Source organism: Heloderma suspectum, chromosome 1 (genome assembly GCF_057233095.1).
Source record: "Heloderma suspectum isolate Gila_16-S chromosome 1, 16-S_ref, whole genome shotgun sequence".
Lineage (NCBI taxonomy): Eukaryota > Metazoa > Chordata > Lepidosauria > Squamata > Helodermatidae > Heloderma > Heloderma suspectum.
Window position 1 is genome coordinate 73665217 of NC_139458.1, and position 23661 is coordinate 73688877.

The 23661-nt window shown below is 41.1% G+C and overlaps 1 protein-coding gene across 2 annotated transcripts; it reads right to left on the reverse strand.

Moving 5' to 3' along the window:
* Positions 1 to 156: 156 nt before the first annotated feature.
* Positions 157 to 22960, reverse strand: DNAL1 (dynein axonemal light chain 1). Of its 2 annotated transcripts, XM_084847118.1 has the most exons (9): positions 22805 to 22960; positions 21323 to 21403; positions 18756 to 18794; positions 15674 to 15783; positions 13526 to 13581; positions 9308 to 9363; positions 8659 to 8785; positions 7292 to 7438; positions 157 to 6165 (listed from the first exon to the last, which is right to left on the reverse strand). In XM_084847118.1, the coding sequence occupies exons 2-9, from the start codon at positions 21323 to 21325 to the stop codon at positions 6119 to 6121; spliced, it is 585 nt and encodes a 194-aa protein (XP_084703244.1). In that variant the 5' UTR covers positions 21326 to 21403; positions 22805 to 22960; the 3' UTR covers positions 157 to 6118. The 2 variants fall into 2 exon arrangements, with proteins under 2 accessions (XP_084703244.1, XP_084703236.1); XM_084847110.1 differs by lacking the exon at positions 157 to 6165 and having other exon boundaries at positions 6549 to 7438; positions 22805 to 22904.
* Positions 22961 to 23661: the final 701 nt, after the last annotated feature.

Genomic DNA, 23661 nt, shown 5'->3' on the forward strand with positions numbered 1-23661 from the left:
GAACGCCACTGGCACAGCAGGACTTGCCTGGATATCCCCCCCCCCCCCATCCAAAAGGCACTCTTGAGGGTTGACGGACCCTCTAGAATGGGTCATGGGGACTATACCAGGATGAGGAAGTCTGAAGAACTTGACAGGGCTATTTTGAGGATATGGAATTATTTTCCCACTTGTACAAGACCTGCCTAGATCGAAGCCCCTGTGTTTACAATGGCTGTAGGGACACTCTGAACTGAATCTCTTGTTATACTAAAAACAATGAAGACTAACAATTTTTTTTGTCCACTGCCTCCCTGACTTTGGGGTGAACAATTTACTAGTGAACATAACAGACATGTTTTCCTTTTTATAAAACGTTTATTACTATTTTGAACAGGTTTCACAAAGCAACATGTAGAAACAGATCTAAATAACTTCACATAAAGTTTGACAATATGATCATGCCACAAAATTATACTAGAATGTATTTTAAAAAATCACCACTAGGTGTTTAAAAATTGCTGCCCACCTTGGAGTTTGTTTCAGTCTTCTAGTGGAGCCAGAGTAGTTCACAAACAAGAGCTGCCTACTTTAAATGCCATTTGACATATTCGTATAAATTATTATGTACAGTAGCTACTTGCAGTCAGACAGACTACAAAGCAAGCGAACTCTCCCTTTGCTGTCAGTATATTTTAAATTCAGTAAACTTCCATTAAATAAGATTAACGTGAGCCACATTAGTTCCAATGAGGACAGCAGGATTCAACGTGGCTTGAGAGTTTTTACATGTGTGCTCCTTCCATCCATGATCAATATAATAGGCTAAATCACAAGGGATGTGGCAAAATGAAATAGCTCCAGCTCAACGCAGTGAAGAAAAGAAGCCCTTTTGATTGCTTGCTTCACCACGCAGCCCTTTTCTCTGAGCTACCACATAGCGACTGCTAACCATTTGTTTGCTATCCACCAACATCCAGTGCATGATTTTAAAGTGCAAATCTTTTCTTTTAAAAAGCCATGTTTTTGGCAACTGGATTTCTGATTAGTTCCACAATAGTACATGTAATCTGTTACAAGGCAAGGAATGGCTGCTCTTTTTCTCCCAGCTTTCTGCAGAAGGAAGTTTTCACCGACATGTGATTGCTTCTGGCCAGTAAAATTTCTTATAATCTACTAATTCCTTTGGAATAATTTGAAAGCAATATCAAATCAACTTGATGCTCTGCTAATGCCCATTCAAAAAGGATTTTAAACTCCTAACTCTACCTGCCAGATAATAATTTCACCACCCTCTGCTGTGGGATGTAGCTCTAATGCTTTTCAGACCTCATGGAGGTCTGAAAAGTATTAGAGCTTTTCCAGAATGGGGCACGCCAGAACAGCTCACAGAAGGGAGCTCCGTAGACCTGTCTTGCTCCAAAAACAAGCGTTTCAGCTCATTTCCAGAGTTGCTTTAGGAAGTGTTACTGGGGGGTCCCACTGGCACGACTCAGTGAGTGGAGGCAAAGTGGCAGCATTGGACACCACCCATGAGAATCAATTTTTTCCTGCAACATGGAACAGTCCTAAGGAAGTCAGGGAACATATGGAAAAGCTTCTGCTGAGTATCTGAAAAAATACTAGAACAGTGTTTCTCTACCACTTCTGTACATGCTCCTAACAGCTTTCCTTTTACAGAATCTGCTTGGCAAATTTCAGAAAGATACAGCACCAAAGTAGCTTAGTAGTGACCTTTTTCCCATACTACAAAACTTTACATGAGGATAATTCAAAATTCTGCCTGTTAATGCTCTCTTCCCTTTCCTTCTAAAGGCAGCTGAAATGCTGATGAAATATTCATCATACTTGCACACAACAAATTCCAATATCAAGATGAAGGCCAACACCTTGTGCTGTTCAATGGGAGTCTTGGGGAAAGGTGTTTCCACAGTGGCAGCTACTGCCAGTATTTCTTTGCATTATTTGGTGTTGTGATCTACATCCCATACAGCATTCCGAAGTAGTGTTTCATACACTATTTTTGAGGTTACCCTGCCTCTTCTCACAAAAAGCCTATAAAGGCCTTCCTCAGCCTGGAGAAGACTCTCTTGCTCATCTGCTCCACTTCCTTCATTGTCACAGCCTTTTCAGTTTCGTTGTATGCTGAACTTGCACCATTGCACATACGCACCTATCCACCAGATGTCTTCCTAACTTCTGACAATTTTCTTTTAGCAGTAATTAATCCTGGCAACAATCCTTTTGGTTCCCTTCCCCTACCTTTTCCAATACATCGCACCAAATTTATTTGGGGATGTGTATATGAGCATGGATACAACAGTGCAATTCAGCATCATTTTAAAACAAAAACATTTGAGCCCACAATTCTGGGAGGAACATGAGTGGTGTATATGGAAATGCATTATGATTAGTACTGGAAGAAAGCTGAAATCAAATGATTTTGAGATCCTAGCACTATTGTTCCACAATAACAGTTTTTCTAGATACACCAAAAATGAGCTCAAGTGTCTCAAATATCTTAATATAATCCAACAGTGTTTTAACCTGAGTGACAGAACTGGCCAAAACCTTTTCTGCCCATTGTTTCAACCACAATGATGCTAGAAGGCAAAAAAGAAAGCAAGCATTTTTTCCATAAAGTTAAATACAATAAGGGGGGCTACTTTGGATTTCTATTTTTTCTTCTCTTCCTCTCTTCAACCCCCTTGGTTTTCTTTAAATCCTTTATGTTAAAGTAGATGGCAACAGGACGAAATTAACAGACCAGATACAGACAGCTAGGCAGTATGGACAGCTTCTCTATGAACAATTCTAGGTTAAGCCAAAGCAACAATAAGGTGCTGGACTGAAAAGTAATTTCCCATTTTACAGCTAATCTCCTGCAAGAAACACCAGCTTTCAGTAGGAGTTTAAGAATGTGTTATTTTAAGAAAGCTTAGCACCAACACTTAAATAAAGTAATTTTGCTAATTAAAGGGCAGATCCATTTGTTGCTCATATTTGCTGGTCTTACCTCCTCCCCCCAATCTTACATGCTCCACAACACTCCACAAGAGTGTGCTTATCAAAAAGGCTACAATTTTGTGACTATTTTGTTTGTAATAGCATTTACAGAGGAAGTTAAAGGAAACACTGTCTTCTGAACAATCATATCTCCATCAGGGCAGCACAGCTATTGGCCCTATAGGCTTTAGCAAGAGCATGTGATTCAGAAACAAGAAAGCACCATCTAAATATTACCCCCTTATCCTAAATGTGTTGCATCTCATTTCCTGAGTACATTTATGCACAACTGACAATGCATGTAAGCAGTAACTCTGAAGCGCCAAAATGACAGAACTCAGAATTCTGCAGCTGAAAGGATTGTTTGCTAAAAGAAGGCTATACTTGGCTACTAAGATTACCACATCCCCTGCAAAGGTAATATCACATCAGCCACAGTGCATCAAACAGTATTCGAGCCTTGAAAATAAGTCCACAAAAGTCACTGGAATTTGGCATTTGGTATTTTTACAATCCTGCAAGACCCTTTGCCATATCTTAACCTCAAGAGTGCACCTACTGCTTTAATAGCAAGGCATTATGCAGAAATGGCCCCTCTTGTTCCTGTGCTGCAACACCCATTAGCCTATCAGCTTCTCCTGCCTCCTGAATAGCAGAAGCAAAATCTTGATTCCTATAGCAGCAAGGAGAAGAAATAGGCAAATGAACTATTGCAGCACAAGGGCAGGGAACACCAATGTAGTGTTTCATTGTTCCCAAGCAGTTAAACAAGTGCTAGGTCAGAACTGTCAACCTTACTCATCCATTCACAGAAGACTAACTCGTTGGTCGGCCACTAACAATGCAATTCTATGCATGTTTACTCAGACATAAATCCCATTTTACCCAATGGGACTTAAATCCCTAGGAAGCGTCTTTAGGATTGCAGCCTAAATTGATGTATAGACAAAAGGTTAGAATAAGTAATGCTTGGGAAAATAATGTCACACATTAAGCCTAATTTGTAAATATAGCTTTAAAAAAATAACTTATTTGCTTACAAAGATATATAGAAATAATCAGCATAAAATATATAAGCTATGGAAGTAAAAAATTGTGTTTTTTGGAAAATCAGAGCAGTGGCACATGCACACTGCTAGTGCAGGGACAATAAATTATTCCTAAAATTTCTTTTCACATTTAAATACAGTTAAAGAGAATTAATATCACAATAGTAAAAAAGAATAATTCCATCACAGCACTAATCAAATTCTAGATGGAGAACCTAACAGGGTTCTTTGAAGGAATGAGCCCAAAACTACAGGTGAATTCTTATCTTTAAAGGATAGTTAACTGCAGACATCCGATCTGATTAATCAGAGTACAATAATCATTGGCTAATGTCCAATAAAAAACAGTTTGGGGACAGTGTGGTAAAGTACTGTGTCAGTAACCAGATTTGTTTGTTTGTTTGTTTGTTTCTATACTGCCCAATAGCTGAAGCTCTCTGGGCAGTTCACATATGCTATACAACTGCCATATCCCAAAGTTTGTGATGGTATCCAAAGGCTAAAGTACAAATATTTTTGGGCAGGGGACTAGAGTGTGGGATCAGTGTGTAGAAAATCACTATGTAAAATGAAGTACACTGGCAGTGCAATTCAGCACATGCCTACTCATAGATAAGCCCCGTTGAGTTCAATGGGATTCAAGTTCAATTTACTTCCAGGTAAATGTGCATAGGATTGCAGCCTTAAGGAGCAATCTTATGCATTCTTAGATAGAAAAAAAGTCCTACAACATTTTTCCACACTTATTCCATCTAAACATGCTTAGGGTTGTGCCTTTAATCATTTTGCTTTTATGCTTCTACATCAAATGTTAATATCAAAACTGATTGTCAGAGCCAAAATCGTCAAGTAGGAAAAACTGGAGCAGGGGAAAACTTACTGCTGCAAGCCATAAAAGGTTAATTGTTGTCTTCAGCAAACAGCAACACCTTTTTTCTCTCTTTTCATCTTTTAGGAGTGACTTAAGAAATCCAATGGTACAATAAAAATTCTACAGAAGCGGGGGGGGGGGTAGCATTTAGGGCCTTTTCATTTCATCTAAAAATAAACTGCAGGTGAGCAGATAGATCCTCACTCCCTTTCCCTCCTTTCCTTCCTGCAGTTTCTTCAGCTGTCATTTACAAGTGATTGAAGCCTGAAACTGAAGCTTATTTTCAAATAAGCTGCAAGGTTTAGGCCTCTTTAGACAGCTGCTGACCCTCCTTGGATTACTCAAATACCACAGCAATGAAGGACTTTGCCCTTCAGTAATATTCAGCCTGGGAATCTCTTGTTGTTTAAAATGAAGTATGTAAAGGAAAACTCAGTCAGCAAATCAAATCAAACGGTTGTTTACAAAAGAAGGGCTTCATTTACAACAAATATATAGCCGCCATTCTTTCATCTAATACTGTATATAAAAATAGTAAGTGGCCCCCAAAATGTTACAGTTTAAGGTTCCAATGCAGCTTAATATGGTAAGATCTGGGTGCTCTATGAGTGACATTTTTTTTTATCCATGCCACAGACTTCATTTCATAATAGACAAAACCAACGTTATCAATTACTTACTATATGGCTATAATTAGCATAGCAAATGGGAGGAAAAAGATGAGACACTGTGACAAACATTTAAGCATGCCACATTTCAGGTCCTTTCTTTACAAAGGAGATGCTAAAAGAAGCACATGGTATACAGATTCTTAATACAAAATGCTGTTTCTTTGTCCTCCACTTTTCAAATGGTTAAAAAATATGTTGAACAAATCCTTTAAGCAAATGTACTCATAACTAGAAATACTGAACATAAAGTTTTTTTAAAAAAAAATCAGTATGTACTTGCAAAAGTCATGTATTAAATTAAATAAAACAGTAAATGTCCATAATCAAAATAAAACCAAACAAAAAACAAACAGTTGTTTCACATAATTGGCATCCCCAGTTTTGGTAAATAACTCTTTGGGTGAGAAAGGAGAACATGAAGACGAGTCAGTTAAAAATGTTACCCAAGTTTTTCTTCAAAGACATATTTATACAAAAGTTTCACATACTGTATAGTGCTGGAGTTACATCAATAACTTAATGGGAAAAAAGAAAAAGTCATGCTAGTTTTCTCCTTCTTCACCTTCTTCCTGCTTAATAACTGGAATACCTAAAAATTAGAGGGGAGAGAGGTGTTGTTTTTTAAATCACTAATAAAACTTCAGAGAAAAATAGTACAAACAGTAAAGTTCACCACTCTAAAGCCCAGTTTGGACTTAACAACATGCCAGCAAGTAAGCAGACTGACCAATGTATCTGCCGAACATCACACAATATTATAGCAACACAGATGGTTAGGATCAAGGTGCAAGAATACAGAGGATAAATCGTTTTAAAGTCTAATGAGAAAGCCCGAATCCTGTCATCAGCATCTAATGGAAGGCACATGATTCCACCATGCTTGATTAACTTCTTCCCTTTCCCACTCTTGACTACAAACTGTTCCAGCAGCCTGGAAGAGCCCCCCCCCCCCCGCTCCCCAATGTTCTTCCTATTATCTTAAGAGCAAGGTCTAATAATATTTTATACCATAGGCCACCCAGAATTTGTGGAATGCTGCCTGATTCCAGTTGTTTTATTTCAAATGCAAATATCAGATTTGAAAAAAGAAATATACACATGAAAGCCAGTGTGGTGTAGTGGTTAGAGTGTTGGACTGGGACTTGGGAGAGCCGGGTTCTAGTCCCCACTCAGCCATGAAGCTCACTTGCATGACTTTGGGGCAGTCACTGATTCTCAGCCTAACGTACCCCACAGGGTTGTTGTGAGGATAAAATTTATTTATTGATTTATTTCATTTCTATACCGCCCAATAGCCAAAGCTCTCTGGGAGGTTTCTTTCCAAAATGAAGAGGAGGAGGATCATATATTCTGCCTTGGGGTCCTTGGAGGAAAGGTGGGATTTAAGTGTAACCAATCAATCAATATATATACACAGACAATATAATTTTTCATGGCAATGTCTTAATTGCTGGCCTCTACTGAAGCTTGATAATGGATAATTTGGTTGCATAGAAAAATATGTATTTTAAAACATTACCTTTCAGGAAATAAATATGTAGGGGATCAGGTCGAGCTAAAAACAAACAAAACAAGTACCACAACAAGCACCTCAATATACTGAATCTCTGGGCAGAGAAGAATTCTAACTCACACAACCTTCTTATGGGAGGATGATGTTAATACTTTGTCTGTCTCATTTGCTAAATGCCACCCAGCTCCTACCCAGCTCTTACCATCAAGTTTCTTCAGTTTGGGCACTCGTTTGGTTGCTTCCTCAACCCAGGCACTCTGTGAATCGGTGGAGTATTTCTCTTCCAGTGGATTACCTACAAACACCAGGTCCTCCAATAATGGCAAGTCTGCCAGCCTCACAAACTCTGCTGCAGCCACAAAGAGATACAGTCAGAAATTAGGCTGTGTGTTATGAAGGACAAGAAAATCCTCACAGCTGTATCAAGTCTCTTTTTCAAGACCAGAAGGGCAGCCAGCAGACGTTTAGTGACGCTTATTCATTGTACAATATCTTACTATCAGAAGCCTAGAAAACACAAATTGGAGACTTTAAACAGCTATACTACCATGTTCCACACAACTGAGACGTTAATGTCTTCTAAAGAATTGAGAATGCCTTGCTGAAGCAGGTACTGATATATCTATTATGCAGTGAAGACTTACAGCTAAGATTAAAGATGTTGTTGGACAGTATGCCTGCCCAGTGGTGAACCTGTTCTGGACAAGATTGCACTCCCAATAAAAGATCAAGTTTGTGGCTAGGGAATGCTAGTTCCAGGTTTGTCACTGGATACCAAAGTTGCATTTGTGGTGTAGAGCGCTTTTCACCAGCTGAAGCTGATGCAACAGCTGTGGCTCCTCCTGACGGAGATTGCCTGACACAGTTATTTGTGTTCTGGGAACTTCCAGATTAGACTACTGCAATGTGCATTATGTGAGGCTGCCCTTGAAGGCTGCTCAAAAACCTCAGTTAATCTAAAACATAGCTAGGTTATTAATTGGGAACATACCTTGCCAATCCATACATAATTTTTCCAGATGCCAGCGCATTTCTAAGCACAATTCAAAGTGCTAGTGCTTACCTTTAAAGCTTTATGTGGCTTGGGACCTAGACTGCCTTTTCCCACACAAGCCTGCCCGTATGCTAAGGTCATCCTTGAAGGCTCTTTCCCAAGTGCCCCCTCCTCTGGAGGTCAGGAGGGTGGCTATCAGAGAGCACCTTTTTGGTTGTGGCCCCCTATCTCTGGAAGGCTCTTCCCCCTGGGAGATTTGCCTGGCTCTTACTCTTATGCCTTTTCAGCACCAGGCTGAGTCCTTTTTATTAACCTGGAGCTTTCAAAAGCTTGGTTAAATTTTGTTTTATTCTCTTGCTGTGATTTTTTGCCTTTACTGTTCTGCTGTGGGGGGTTTAAAATTAATACATTTTATTTTTTATCATTTTATATGATTTGTTAGCCACTTTGAGGCTGTCGGACAGAGTATACATTTTTATATCTTCAGTGACCACCTGCACCAACTTAAGTTTCTGGAACGAACTTGCTATATATTACCAAGATGTTTCAGAAGACAAACAATGACTTTGGCTTACCCCAGTCTTTCACCAGATTGTTGGACATGTAGAGAATCTTCAGCTTCTTCATCACATGGAGCCCTTTCAATTTCTCAATCAGGTTGTATGAGATCCAAAGCTCCTCTAAAGTATCTCCAACTGCTTCCTGTAAGACAATAATGCCTAAGAAAAGTGTACTCTGCACTTTCCAATTCTGAAGTAAATTGTTGTTGGGTCCCTAAAGAGTACACTGAAGAAACAGAAGAAACAAAAGTACTCCTCTGAAGTTTTTTAAACTTTCTTTAAAGTGCCTTTTAGATCCTTGCACTCCTATTGGCTTCTGCTGTTAGTTTTACCTTGGTTTTATACTGTGGCTATTTTAATTTGTTTTAGATTTTATGTTAATTTATATTCTTGCATTTTAAAGTTGAACCTCTATTTCGTGAACCACCCAGAGAGCTTTGGATATCGGGCGGTATAGAAATGTACTTAATAAATAAATAAATATCTGCACAACTGCATGGGAATTTTCCTGATTGGTGGAGAATATGCCAGTTGCTGAAAGTGTTGATAATATTCCTGCATTTGTTATATTTTAAACATTGTTAACCAGATGCTACTGAGCAAGGATATGATGCTCACTAGTTTGCAATGATATAAGCAATGACTTATCTGTGTGATTACATACCAGCCCATTCAGATTCTTTATGTTGTTTCTCCCCAACGATAAAATCCGGAGGTTTTCTGCAACAGAAATAAAAGTTATTATTTTTCTACCACACTGGTCAAATAAGTAATGTGGACACTTGATGCAGGCCAAACACACAACACCCGGGAGAGGTTTATACCGATCCAGCTGTGTCAAAGGGAAAAGAATTCAGTCAAGGCAAAGGATGGAAACAGATGGCCCCTCACTGAGCCGATGCTGCTCAGAACTGACCTGCATGGTTGCTCTAACCATATGGACAGCCAGTCAACTCTAGGCTCTGGCCGTGCAGTGAGCCAAGTATCACCACACCCCTCCCCTACTTCTGCACAGTAACAGAAGTGTGCTACAGTCAGTTCACCATATAGCTGGCACCTACAGACGACCAGGTTCTTATGTGGTTAGATCCACTATGTGGGATGTTTTCCAAAGCAACCACATAGCAAAGTAGTCATATTTCCCCGCAAGAAGTATAATGAATGAGAGGATTGAATACCTAGGAAACAAATAATTTAGTATAGAGGATTGGATCCAACACCGTCACTCTGCTGATGGAAGCAGTTCCGTCAGCAGAACTGGAAAGGGGACAGCCCCCCATGTGCCCTCCCCCTGGAGCCCCCCATGTGCCCTCAACATCTGCTCCAGAAGACTAGGACAGTCTTCAGAGCAGATTTTTCCGGTGGCAGAGAGAGCTGCAGGGGGGATGAGAGAGGGAGAAAGTCCCGTCATGGTAGCAGACTTCTGCTAGCCCAATGTGGGAGTTAACCAGTGTTGTCTTTTCAATGTTGCCAATAAAATTACTGTCTTAATCAGTGCTTCATGGCCAAATAATAATGAATATTGCAGAGATCATAGAATCATAGAATAGTTGGGTTGGAAGGGGCCTACAAGGCCATCGAGTCCAACCCCCTGCTCAATGCAGGAATCCAAGTCAGAGCATCCCTGACAGATGGCTGTCCAGCCTCGTCTTGAAGGCCTCCAGTGTGGGAGAGCCCACCACCTCCCCAGGTAATTGGTTCCATTGTTGTATTGCTCTAACAGTCAGGAAGTTTTTCCTGATGTTCAGCCGGAATCTGGCTTCCTGTCACTTGAGCCCATTATTCCATGTCCTGCACTCTGGGATGATCGAGAAGAGATCCTGGCCTTCTTCTCTGTGACAACCTTTCAAGTACTTGAAGAGTGCTATCATGTTTCCCCTCAGTCTTCTCTTCTCAAGGCTAAACATGCCCAGTTCTTTCAGTCTCTCTTCATAGGGCTTTGTTTCCAGTCCCCTGATCATCTTTGTTGCCCTCCTCTGAACCCTCTCCAGTTTGTCTGCATCCTTCTTCAAGTGTGGTGCCCAGAACTGGACACAGTACTCCAGATGAGGCCTAACCAGTGCTGAGTAGAGGGGAACTAGTACTTCCCGGAATTTGGAAGCTATGCTTCTATTAATGCAGCCCAAAAGAGCATTGGCCTTTTTTGCAGCCATATCACATTGTTGGCTCATATTCAGCTTGTGATTGACAACAATTCCAAGATCCTTCTCGCTTGTAGTGCTGTTGAGCCACATATCGCCCATCTTGTAACTGCGCATTTGATTTCTTTTTCCTAGGTGCAGAACTTGGCATTTATCCCTATTAAATTTAATTCTGTTGTTTTCTGCCCAGTGTTCCAGTCTATCAAGATTTTGAATTTTGTTTCTGTCTTCCAAAGTATTAGCTATCCCGCCCAATTTGGTGTCATCTGCAAATGTGATCAGCATTCCCTGCACCTCCTCCTCCAAGTCATGAAGAAAAATGTTGAAGAGCACTGGGCCCAGGACTGATCCCTGCAGTACCTCGCTCGTGACCTCTCCGCAGTTTGAGAAGATCCCATTGATAAGCACTCTTTGAGTCCGATTCTGTAGCCAACTGCGGATCCACCAGATCATTGTTTCATCTAGCCCACTTTGAGCTAGTTTGCTCATCAGGATATCACGGGGCACTTTGTCGAAAGCTTTGCTGAAGTCAAGGTATATTATGTCCACAGCATTCCCACAGTCCACAAGGGAGGTTACTTGATCAAAAAATGAGATCAGATTCGTCTGGCAGGACTTGTTCTTGACAAATCCATGTTGGCTTCGAGTAATCACTGCATTGTTTCCAAGGTGCTGACAGATGGATTGCTTTGTAATCTGCTCCAGAATTTTCAAAGGGATTGATGTCAGACTGACTGGTCTGTATTTCCCAGGTTCCTCCTTTTTACCCTTTTTGAAGATAGGGACAACATTAACCCTCCTCCAGTCACCCGTCCTCCATGATTTCTCAAAGAGAATAGACAGTGGTTATGAGAGTTCTTCTGCCAGTTCCTTTATTACTCTAGGATGCAGTTCATCTGGCCCTGGAGATCTGAACTCATTCAAAGTAATTAGGTGTTCGTTGACCATATGCCTATCGATCTCAAGCTGCAATCCTGTCCCTTCAGCCTACTTCGCCTTTGCCAGGGGGCTTATAGACCTTCTTTTGGGAGAAGACTGAGCCAAAGTAGGAATTGAGCACCTCTGCCTTTTCTTTGTCATCTGTTATCATTTTGCCATCCTTAATAGCTGAACCACCATTTCTTTCCTCTGTCTTTTACTATGCATGTAACCGAAGAAAGCCTTTTTGTTGTTTTTAGCATCCCTTGCTAACCTCAGCTCGTTCTCAGCTTTAGCCTTCCTGACACCATCCCTGCAAGTCTGTGCTACCTGCCTGTACTCTTCCTTTGTTTTTTTGGTCTTCTTTCCACTTCCTATATGTGTCCTTTTTTGTTTTCAGGTCATCTTTAAGCTTTTTGTGAATCCACATTGGCTTCTTCTGTTGTCTTCCACCTTTTCTTCTTGTTGGAATTGTTTGTAATTGTGCCTTGAGAATTTCCTTTCTTAAAAGCTCCCACCCATCTTGGACTCCTTTTCTTGTTAGCGTCGCTTGCCATGGGACCCTACTGATCATTGTTCTGAGTTTATTAAAATCAGCTTCCCTAAAATCCAGGGTACGCGTTTGACTCCACTCAGCTTTTGCTTCCCTTAGAAGCATGAACTCAAGTATAACATGGTCGCTTTGCCCCAGAGTTCCTTTAAGTGCTACTTTATCCACTAAGTCATTTCTGTTGGTTAGGATCAAGTCAAGGATAGCCCATCCTCTAGTTCCTTCCTCTACTTTCTGTAGGAGGAAGTTATCCTCCACACAAGTCCGGAATTTCCTGGAGGGGCCATGTTTTGCAGAATTTGTCTCCCAACAAATATCGGGGAAATTGAAGTCCCCCATTACTACTACATCATGCTTCCTTAAAACATTGGCTATTTGCTTTTCAAAAGTTTCATCCTCGTCTTCTCCTTAATTGGGTGGCCAGTAGTAGACTCCAGTCAGCAGATTCCTTTTATTCTTGGCTCCATTTATTTTGATCCAGATGCTCTCAATGAGACTACCAAGCTCATCCTCCTGTATTTCTGTGCAGAGATATGTATTTTTCACATACAATGCAACCCCACCTCCCTTTGATGGACGTTGCTTATGGTACTCAAAAAGGCACTATACAGGTATAAAACAAACCAGAAATATACCTGTCTGCACGTTTGGGATATTCACACACATTCCCCAGTGGCACGAGATCATACCAGAGAAATGGACCCATACCACTCTGTACGTGTGTGTGCCTGTGTGCACAGGCACATGAAACAGTGCTATGAGTCACAACCCAGAGAAATAGGGACTATAGCATGCAGAATTTTATCATCCAATCATCAGCCAAGTATAATTATTCAAGGCTTCCTAAAATGCTATTGCTTATTTAGATTCCAAGTAAAGTCTTGGTTTTCAGATTATGTCTGATTCTGCTGCATTCAGTGAGAAACACTGACACTAAATAGCTCATTTTTAAGATGGTATCAATTGTTAAAAATAGGATCAGTCAGTAAATATAAACTTTGGGTCTGTTCACATGCTGCTTTGAAAAATAGGGTCTCCCTGAGCCCATGATATAAAATATATGGGATCTCCTGGTACGGTTGTTACCGTCTAACACATAGGAATTGGGTGAAGCTTGCAACGCAGAGCAGGTGGGTGCACACAACCCGAGACCTGATCCTTATCTTGCTGCTAACAGAGGTTTGGGGGAGGAGAAGTATCAGAACAGTCACAGTGAAGATACATATAAAGAAGCAGCTGGAAAATATACACTGATCATTCAGATATCACTTACTTAGCCCATTCAAGTTGGCAATTTTTTCAATGCAGTTTGTAGATAAGGAGAGCTTTCTTGAAGTGGAAAAAACAGAGAATGATATGTTAATAGCAACACTTAACTTACTGAAGCAGTGTTTCTTTACCATTAACATTTGTTTTGAGTACTCTGTCTCATATACCTCTTCGTATATATGAGTTCACACAAACCCTACAGGACTCTCATGCGTGGTGATTTAGGTTTGCACTAAGCTTTCAATGTTTATCACAAAATGACTGTCTAAATATGAGCACTATTAGCTCAAATTGTGGAGTTGTGTATCTTGCTATATGTTCTTTATATTGTCTACAGCATCTCAACCAGGCTGAGAATCATTTGCCTAAGCTGAGGGGAGAGCAGGGACAATGGGGGTAGGGGTAGACAGCATCTGGAATCAGAAAGATTGGGCAAGACCTGTGAAGAATGATTGGCTGAACAGCTTTTTAATTCAGTCTCTACTGATCGGCTTGCATGAGGAAAAAAATTGTTCTGCCAGGACCCAGGTTCTGCAACACAGAACAACTTTCCATTGAACATGGAACTAGGAGCAGTTTCCCCTACTGCACTACAAGTAAAACGCAGCCTCTCTCAGGAACCAGGGAAAGAAGTCCAAAGGGGAATAGCTGTACATATTTTTTCTTTCTTTTTAATAGCAATTATATATAACGGTTAACTGTTTTGACAATATATTTTCCTTTGTGTTGTTATACTTCTTTTGGCTATAAGAAATGAGCCTCGGTATGACTACCACTCCATAACAAGAGACCTGTTCATGACTTTATAGACTTTGCCAACAGTCAGTACACAATTCTCTATTTGTGCATGTGACCCACACTAAACACTCATCAGGGAAATACTCTCGGGCTTCCTGTTTGAGAGAGGTTGTCTAACCTTCTTTTAACAATGTACTAGAGAAAGAACACAAGATAACCAATGCATTTGAAACCTAAACATAATATACCAATGATTCCATGAATACCATCCTCAGAGACACTAAGCATTTTGTCCTACAAGGCAAGTGAGACCAATATGAAATGGAAGAATAACTAGTGCCCAGTTCAAAGATCATGCCAAACTTGGGTTACAAAACTTAATTATGACTTAGCGTGGGGGTGGGGAACCTTTTTTCTCTCAAAGTATACATTCCATTTGGAGGGGTAACCTGTTGGAGGCTGCATGCCAGCACAGCTAAAGCCCGTGATGGGTGGGGCAACCTGTTTTTAAGAACATAGGAGTCCTGATGAATCAGACCAAAGACCTATAACTAGTCCCACATTCTGTTTCCACAGTGGCCAACCAGATACCTATGGGAAGCCCACAAGCAGGATATGAACACAATAGCACCATCCCACTCATGATATACCTCAGTAATTAATATTCAGAGGTATACACTTCTGATACTGGAAGTAATAAATAGTCATTATGTCTAATAGCCATTGATTAGCTTATGCTCCATGAATTTGTCTAATCCCCTTTTAAAGCTATCTAAGTTCGCAGCCATTATGGTGTTGTAAAAGTAAATTTCTTAGTTTATCTATATGCTGTGTGAAGAACAACTTATCACTTGTGCCAGAGGTCCAAACTGATGGCTTTTGAAATCAGACCAAGGGCTGCATGCAGCCCTAGGGGCACCAGGTGCCTGCTCCTAGTTTTGTGTGATACTTACATTGACAAAGCATGGTTTGTGATTGGCCGGCACACCAGAATCAGAAACCATGCTTTGAAGTGGATTGGTGTGAGGACATTTGCAAGCCATTGTTTATGACAACTATGTTTTGGTGTGAGGTCTGAATGGAACAGTTACAACTGTTGCTCTGCCTCTAGAGGCCAAGCACTCAGTACAGACCGGAGTGCTGAGTAATGTGAAAATGAAAGCAGACAAGCATTCCTAAGCGTCTACATTTGGAAGCTGAAGCCATGGCTTGGGTTTTAAACAGTGATTATTGTGAACCATGGTTTGCCATGATGTCTGAATTAAGCCTATGTACACATGAGGTTATCTGGCTGAAAAGACAGCATTTATGAAAAAGCTAAGTCCTGGAAGAAAAGGGTATGAAGCTCTGCTTAGAGGTACTGATCAATAACCTAAGGTGGCTCCCACTCTCTCTTTCAACATACAGAACCTACTCGCAGTTAACAAGAGTGGAAAGAGATGCATCCATCTTCTCTATAGGGGGAACCTGTGCATAGAGTTTCACTTCCTTGGCCTCAGATGGCTTCTGACCATTTTTTTCTTCCTAAGGAGAGAAAAGAGGCCATTCTTTTCAATCTACGGTTATAAATATTCAATTCATTGTATTCAAGAGAAATAAAAATGAATCCTTCTAAAACATATTTGCTAACAATGCATTCAAGCCGCAGAAGAACTTGCACATTCAGCTGCAGCTAATGTTGGCTGAGTACTAGTTCATATAACCAGTGAGTGTATTGGTAAAATGCTTTTTTCAGCCTAAAAAGCAGTTCGCTCACATAAATCTATGACAAACTGGTTGCACTGATCTGGGGATGCTATAGACCCAGAATATGGGGAGGTGCACTGTCACTCTTAACCCAGTACTGGAAGGCTTGGGATATTATGCTCAAGGGCAATCTGGGAAGAAAGCCCTTAGAAAACCTGTTTGCCATGAGCAAACTGCAGTCCGGACCAGAATGAAAAGCTCCCTGGCCATGAACTGGCCCTGACTGAACTCCGAATTTGCAATGAAGTCTCACAAAAAGTTTTAATAGAAACGGGCAGCATTCTCTCTCAAAATAATAACAACAATAACATTCTCAAAAGATACAAGAAGAACTGTTATATCCCACCCAGTATTTTTTCACATATCCAACCAGATTAGAGGCTTCCCTAAGCATTTTTATTTCTACCCACCCATTTAAATATGCACTTCTATTAATGTAAGAACATAATAGCAGCTGTGGTAGGTCAGGCCAGTGGGCACATATAGCCCAGTAACCTGTTTCTGAGAGTGTCAAATCCTGTTACTACAAGAATGTGAAAAGGACAAGGCACAGACAGAGTACTCCATTCCTTGACATCTATTTCCATTCACCAGCAGTTTATCAGGAAAAACTCAAAATGTTACAATGAATGACCTTAACATTGGCCTAGCTCGCATGTAACGCTAAATTGGCCATGATATAATTTGCAGAAAACTAGCTTGTCACTGACTGTGTTCGGACATTAAAACAACCCAGGGTTTTTAGTCCTGCTGGGACAAAACAACCCAGGGTTCCAACTCTGTGTTGTCCCTCCCCCAACAACCCAGAATTCCCAGTTCAGACATCACAGTAAACAACCCAGGGATGGAGCATTCCTGGGTTGTTTAGCTCCTCCTGTTTGTAAGGGCAGTGATCGGCCTGCAGAAGCCAGCAAGCTTGCTCGCTCACATCTACTTTGTTCACAACAATCCAGGGTTTAAAAAAAAAATCTGGGTTGTTCTGACATCCGAATGCAGCCAATCTGTCCAAACCCACCCTGCAAATCAGCCATGGTTTGTTAACCCATAGTTTGTTGTTCGCTTATGAAGCTTGGCTTGTTTAAACCATGGCTTGTCATGATGTCTGAACCCAGAACTGTGGCTTATCCTCATCTTGTTTGCACTGCTGTCCCCCCCGAAACAGAGGTACTCGGCTACAGCAGCCTGAAAACGGAACCACTCTGAAGGCTGGCAAAATAGGTAGAAGAGAAACAAACCAGAAATAAGGAAAACAAGCCATGGGTTGTCTGTTCATCTGTAAGACAATTCATGGCTAAAGCAATAAATCATGGTTAACATAAACCATGGCTTAATGTTACTTGCAAATGCAGCAATGTACTTAACAGCCTCCATTATAGAGTGCATCTAGCCTTTCTCAAATGGAGTTATAACACTTCTTACTTCTGCAGGCAGAACATTATACGGGCCATTATACTGTTTGCACTAAATAAATGCTATATTATACTAATACGCAAACTCTTTAACAGTGTGAAAAAGCTTGTATTAGTTAATTTAAAGGGAGAAAGAAGAGAAGTCATTGATGAAAGCAATTTAAGTCTGCAAGATTAGAGCATTTTCTCTGATCCAGTTCGCATGTAACGAGAAGTACCTGGGTTGTTAACTGAAAACAGAAATGGCTCACAAGCTCTGCTCCTCCTGCAATTCCTGCAGAATAAACAACCCAGGAACTGCCCAGTGTTACATGTGAACCAGGTCTTTATGCAGGGTGGTTGTACTTGTCCTTTTTTTCCCTTGAAGAAGAGATTGCCTCCTTAGTAATTAGACTGAAATGCTAATTATATGAGAAAAAAAATGAGCTGGCAGAAGATCTATCGAACACCTAATAGGAAACTGAAGCAAACACATTTCCCTAATTACATCACCCTTACACTGGCTCATCATCACACTTTGCATCAATCACAAGTTTCTAATCCCTGCTTTATAAGGCTTTCCACTTCTCTGCCCTAAGACTCATTCCCTTGTCTCTCCTTTCTCTTCTCCTCTCTCCTATTATTCTGCACAAACGTTTCTCATACAGCTTCCTTCATCTCATTCTCCAAGGCTTCCTATCATACTGTGCCTTATGCTTAGACATATATACCCCTATTAATCAAAGAGCTTCAGTTTCCTCCTTCTGTACCTACTTCTTTAGCAAAACCTCCCCCAAACCTGCCTAGCATCACCTTAGTTTAGCCATCCACAACCTGGTGCCCCACAGAGGTTTTGGACTATAACTTCCATCATCTCTGACCACTTGCCATGCAGGCTGGGGCTGATGGGACTTGTAAAGGGCACCAGATTGGGGAAAGCTGCCTTAACTGTTCCTCTGCTGCCATTTGACTCTCCTTTTCCCTGCTACTCATTATGACATCTTGAAATCTATTCAGGCTGAAAGGAGACTCATTATTAAAGAAAAGAAATTACTCATGCTGTGTCTTGTCTCTTTAATGAAGATTCTAAGCCCTCAAGCAATGACTATGTAATGTCTCTGTACAGAACACAGTTCAGTACATTGTTGATGCTATATAAATATTAACTAGAACTAGTAGTATATAGAGTCTCAAATACAAAACTTCAGTGATGGAAAAGAATAAAAAAGTTTTATTACATAGATTTATTTCAGTCATATCTTCCTTGCAAACAGCTATTTCTACATCACTGCAAGGGGGGAAATCTAACAAACGCCTTGTCCTTGACAAATAAAATCCATTAGATTCCATATTTCCACTTACCCATTTGGCTAAAGCTTCCTTAATAGTTGTTGCTTTTGCCTAATGAAACAAATACAGGAAGGTAATTTTTATTGGAATAATGTAGGCAGTCAGTTAATTTTCTGGCTTTCAAGTGATATCACTTATATTTAAATACATTTACACACCACAAAATAAGATATCCTTGCCAAGGGCCAGTTTGATGAATAATTTACAATATCATATACAGAAGCTAAATTTTTTGTTAAGAGAAAAATGCTTTCTTGAAACAAATTTTCATCAAATTGAGGAATATGAGATATTCCACATTATTTAACACATCACAGCAAAAATGGAAGATCCAAGTTTAAAAGACTTACACGGTCCTCCAATTTTCCATTTTATCGTCACAACAGCCCTATGAGGTCAGTTAGGCTGAGAGTCAGTGACTGGCCCAAAGTCACCCAGAAAGCTTCACAGCCAAGTGGGAACTAGAATCCAGAACTCCCGAGTCCCAGTCCAACAATCTAACCATGACATCATACTGGCTCTCCATTAATAATTGATTAAAGCTTGCAACTCCAATTTTTGTTCAGCATACAGCAAAACTGATACTCAACCAGATTTCAGGATAGTAGAGCGAAAAAAAAAATAATTTAGGTTCCAAAGTTTTTTTAAAAAATAATTTCCTCACCTCTGACAATGAAAAACATGCTTTTGCCCATTAAATGCAGTTTAAAATGTTTTTTATAATGACAATTTCCCTACTAGTATCAACAAAAAGCTATCTGGACAATATTATTACGGCATGAATCAAATAAAAGGTTTTTTTTTTTACTTGGAATAAAACACCATATATTGCCACAGTACCTAAAAAAAAACTCTATCAGACCTTGATTTCTCATAATCACCATGTACAAATGCTACTAACAGGTATGATAACCACAGCTATGTGTTTCAGGTCATCTTTATAAATTTAAAATATGAGCACTGCTGTTTCTTATATTTAAGCCCATCCACAAGTAGGCTTTAAAGCACTAACTTGTCTATTTTAGAATTAATCAATCAAAGGAAACGATGTGGTATAGTTGATAGAGTTGCATTTATATGAGGGAGGCCTCGATTCAAATTCTTTAAAAGCCATGAAGCTAATTGAATAACACAAGACAAGACTAATCTGCTTTACAGAATATAATTAACTAAATAATATAGGCTTGGTTTGTAAGTAATGACAACCTAGAGTATGGGTTGTCATTTAATTCAGGGGAGGCTGGTGGATCTATTTTGGTGGGGCAGAAATTCCATTCTGGGTTTTAGTTACAACCAGCCAGAAGTCTAAATCCCCATTTTGGGGATAGGGCCTAGCACCTTGGATATCTCCTTTAGACTTCTGTCTGGTTGTAACAAAAAACCAGAATGGAATCTCCGCCCCACTGAATTCAGATCCACCAGCCTCCCCTGGTTGAATCGTGGGTTGTTGAATCATGGATTGTTGTTATGTGCAACAATCCAGCACCATGGTTTAACTATGGGTTATTAACCATGAAGAACCCAGGAAGAGAACCCATGGTTTGTTGTTGGATTGTGAAGTCTGGGTTGTTTGTGGTTAACAACCCATAGTTAAACCATATTGCAGGGTTCACACATAACAAGCCACAGCAAGCTCAGTGACCATGGGCACCTGGCATGATATGACAGCCCCCGCTGGTAAATTAAGCCACGGTGGGCTGTTGTGTCATGCAAATCAGGTCACACTGAACCCATACTCTGGGTTGTTGCTATGTGCAAACCAGATCATACCCTGGGTTGTCGTTATGCATGAACCAGGCCAATGTCATGGTTTCTATGAAGCTTTCAGAAGACTATTGCTTTATTCTTTGTCCTTTCAACCTGAAGGGATGGACATTATTTGCATTTGCAGCCAATTGTAATAACTCCAGTTACAATTTGCTACTTTTCCATTCTGCCTGATGAAAGATTCTGCCTAATGAAAGGTTCTGTAACACAGAAGACTGCAAACTCCTACCTAGAGACAGCAATGCCACAAAATATATATCCATTGTAACTGAGCTTCACAGCAGCTATACCAAAAGTAAGAGGGATTGAGGACAGAATACAGTATTGTGACCCAAAATATACTTGCTTTACAGCCCAATCAGGTACAGAGACTAGGCTCCTCAGTCCCTATTGATTATGGAAACAACCTCATCCCATTGCACTGCTACGATTTATTCCCCCAAATCCATCCATTAAAGGGGTTTAAGGGGCTTTTAAAATGCAAGAAAGGAAGTCCTCTCTAACTTTGCCTTGGTTTGGACACAGCTTTAGGTGCTTTGCTGCCTTTATATTGCAGCAGTTAAAACCCAAGATAGATTCAGGCAGTTCTGCTCAACTGCCTAAAAGAGTACTGGGTTGAAGGGAGTAGTCTACAGTAAAATGCAAAACTCCATAGGATGCAAAGCAGAGAATGTAAGCATAAGCCACAAAAGCGTTGTGTCCTGAATTTATTGTGGTGATGCATGTTAAATAAAGTTATTTGAATGGCAATTTCAGTCAAGCTCACTAATGCAGATTCTATATTTGTGTCTATCTTCAAAGTATTTATTTACCATTCTACTGAAGACAACTTCTGACACTCAGATGACTCCTGGATGATGATTAATTTACACGGACTATTTGGATCTCTCTTCCTATAGAGAAAAAATTGTTAGGATTCAAACATCATAGGTATGATCTCCAAATCAAAGACAAGAGAAAAACATTCTGGGTAACCTTGTCTCAGAGGCGGGCAAACTTCAAGCTTGAGGATCTATCTTTGTTTTTTAAGTAGAACCCAAGGATCCACTAACCGGACCCTGGTGTAAAATACATACTCAGAATTAAAGAATTCAGAGCCCTGAAACTGAACAGAGTTCATAGTTCTTCCATACAAAAACCCACTCCTGGCTATCCCACGCCTTCATCATTTCAGCAGCACAATTTGGGGAGAGGGGAGTCATTTTGTTGCTGCTATTGTTAAGTAACTGGGAGCCAAAAACCTTTTTATCAATCTACTGCAAATCACCCAGTATATCTCTCTATACTCACAGTAGATTTTTTTATCCCTTTAGGAGCTCACTTCATGTTTCTGATTAAGATGCCTCTGGCTAATAAGACCTCATGCCCTAATATCTTTATTAGTTTTTACGACAGCACCACATTACCTCAAAGTGCTTCCAGTTAGACAGCTCCTAGCACTACCAACACAAAAGGTATTATGCACCTAGTCTTTCCCTTTTTTACAGATTTTCTAGTGGTACAAGAAAGCAGTAGCTGTGGGAAAACACAGGAGGGTTACGAATGTAAGGCAACATCATCTGGACCCCCTGTCAAAAATTCCATGTTTGAGGCAGGGCAATTGCACACTAAAAGCCTCCTCTGGAAGCACCCTCAGTCATCATTCAAACAGTTCTTTACAGTAAATCAGTACTACTATCACCATGCTACAGGTGACAGGCTAAGACTGGCTTGCCTGAGGCCACGCTACTGAAGAGAGATTTGAACTGGAGAATTTTCAACTCACACAAGAGAGATGATGACCAGGTCACATTTGCACAACTAGGGAGTGAATGAAAACAGAGAGAAGATCCTTCCTTTACTGCCACCGCCATCATCCTTGCTTCAACCTACACCAAGCTGGAACATCCCGTCCTGAACTTTTTAAAGCAGTTGTCCTCAAGCCCTGAGTGGTCCAGCAACTCCTCACCTCCACCAGCCGGTTTCACACAGGCCCTGTTTGTTTCCCCTCTGTCCGATGGGGTCCTCCCTTCTCCCCTGCACCCCAACCCAGGGCCTCTGTTCCTCCAGGCCTGGCAGATTCCTCCCTCTCCCCGAGCAGCTCCGTAGCCCCAGCCCTAGCAGCTGCAATTCCGTCCTCTCCCTTCCCTCCATTATTCATCGTTACTTCCCCCACCCCCGATCTAGTCCACCCGTTCCCCTAGGGGCTTCCCGGCGCAACCCACGATCCGCTTTGCCTTCGCCGAGCCCAGCCACCGCGCGCCCAGTCCCTCAGGCCGCTCTCCCTTCCCCCAGCAGCCTTCGAGCGGACTCACCATTATTATGATTCTGGTTGCTACCGTCTACTGCTCCGGTTGCTATGGCACGCTATGCCCGTGCGCATGCTCACCGGGAGGGAGGGAGGGACTGGGCGGCAGAGCGAGAAGGGCGAAGTCAACAGTCGGATCATAGAGACTCGCCTGAAAATAGATAGGCTTCTACTCCGGAAATCTCATCCTGACCAGAGAGAGAGAGAGGAAAGAGGGTATCGTTACTGACGCCTCCTGGTTTCCGGTATTCTTTAGGGTCTCGAGTACAGCACAATAGGTCGGTATAGGAATACGTTTTGGTGGGCTGTGCTTGGAGGGACGATGGTGGCGGGAATTTAACTTTTCTGAAAAGTTTGTATATTTCCTGTAAGATACCTTTTTCTGCCAGCGACAGAGGGTTGAATCCAATGTTAGTCTTACTTAGAGCGGACCGCTGAAATGAATTAGACTGAAGAGTAACATTGGATAGAATTCAGAATGTGGCCGGGTCAAGCAAGGGCATGGCGGCTCCCCTTTCTCATCGATCAGTTTTATTTTTTTCCAGGCTGTTTATCTTTGTAGCCTTGACTGTCTCTCATTAAAGGAGTAATAGTGACAGCCGCCACAGGAGACTGTTGTTGCAGTGATGTTGCAGCAGCATAGCGCACATCCCACTACCGCTAGATAGGGAAAAGGATAGCCATACTCGTTCATATTCAGGTCTTATAATCACAGGATCATAGAATAGTAGGGTTGGAAGGGGCCTACAAGGCCATCGAGTGCAACCCCCTGCTCAATGCAGGAATCCAAGTCAGAGCATCCCTGACAGATGGCTGTCCAGCCTCGTCTTGAACACCTCCAGTGTGGGAGAGCCCACCACCTCC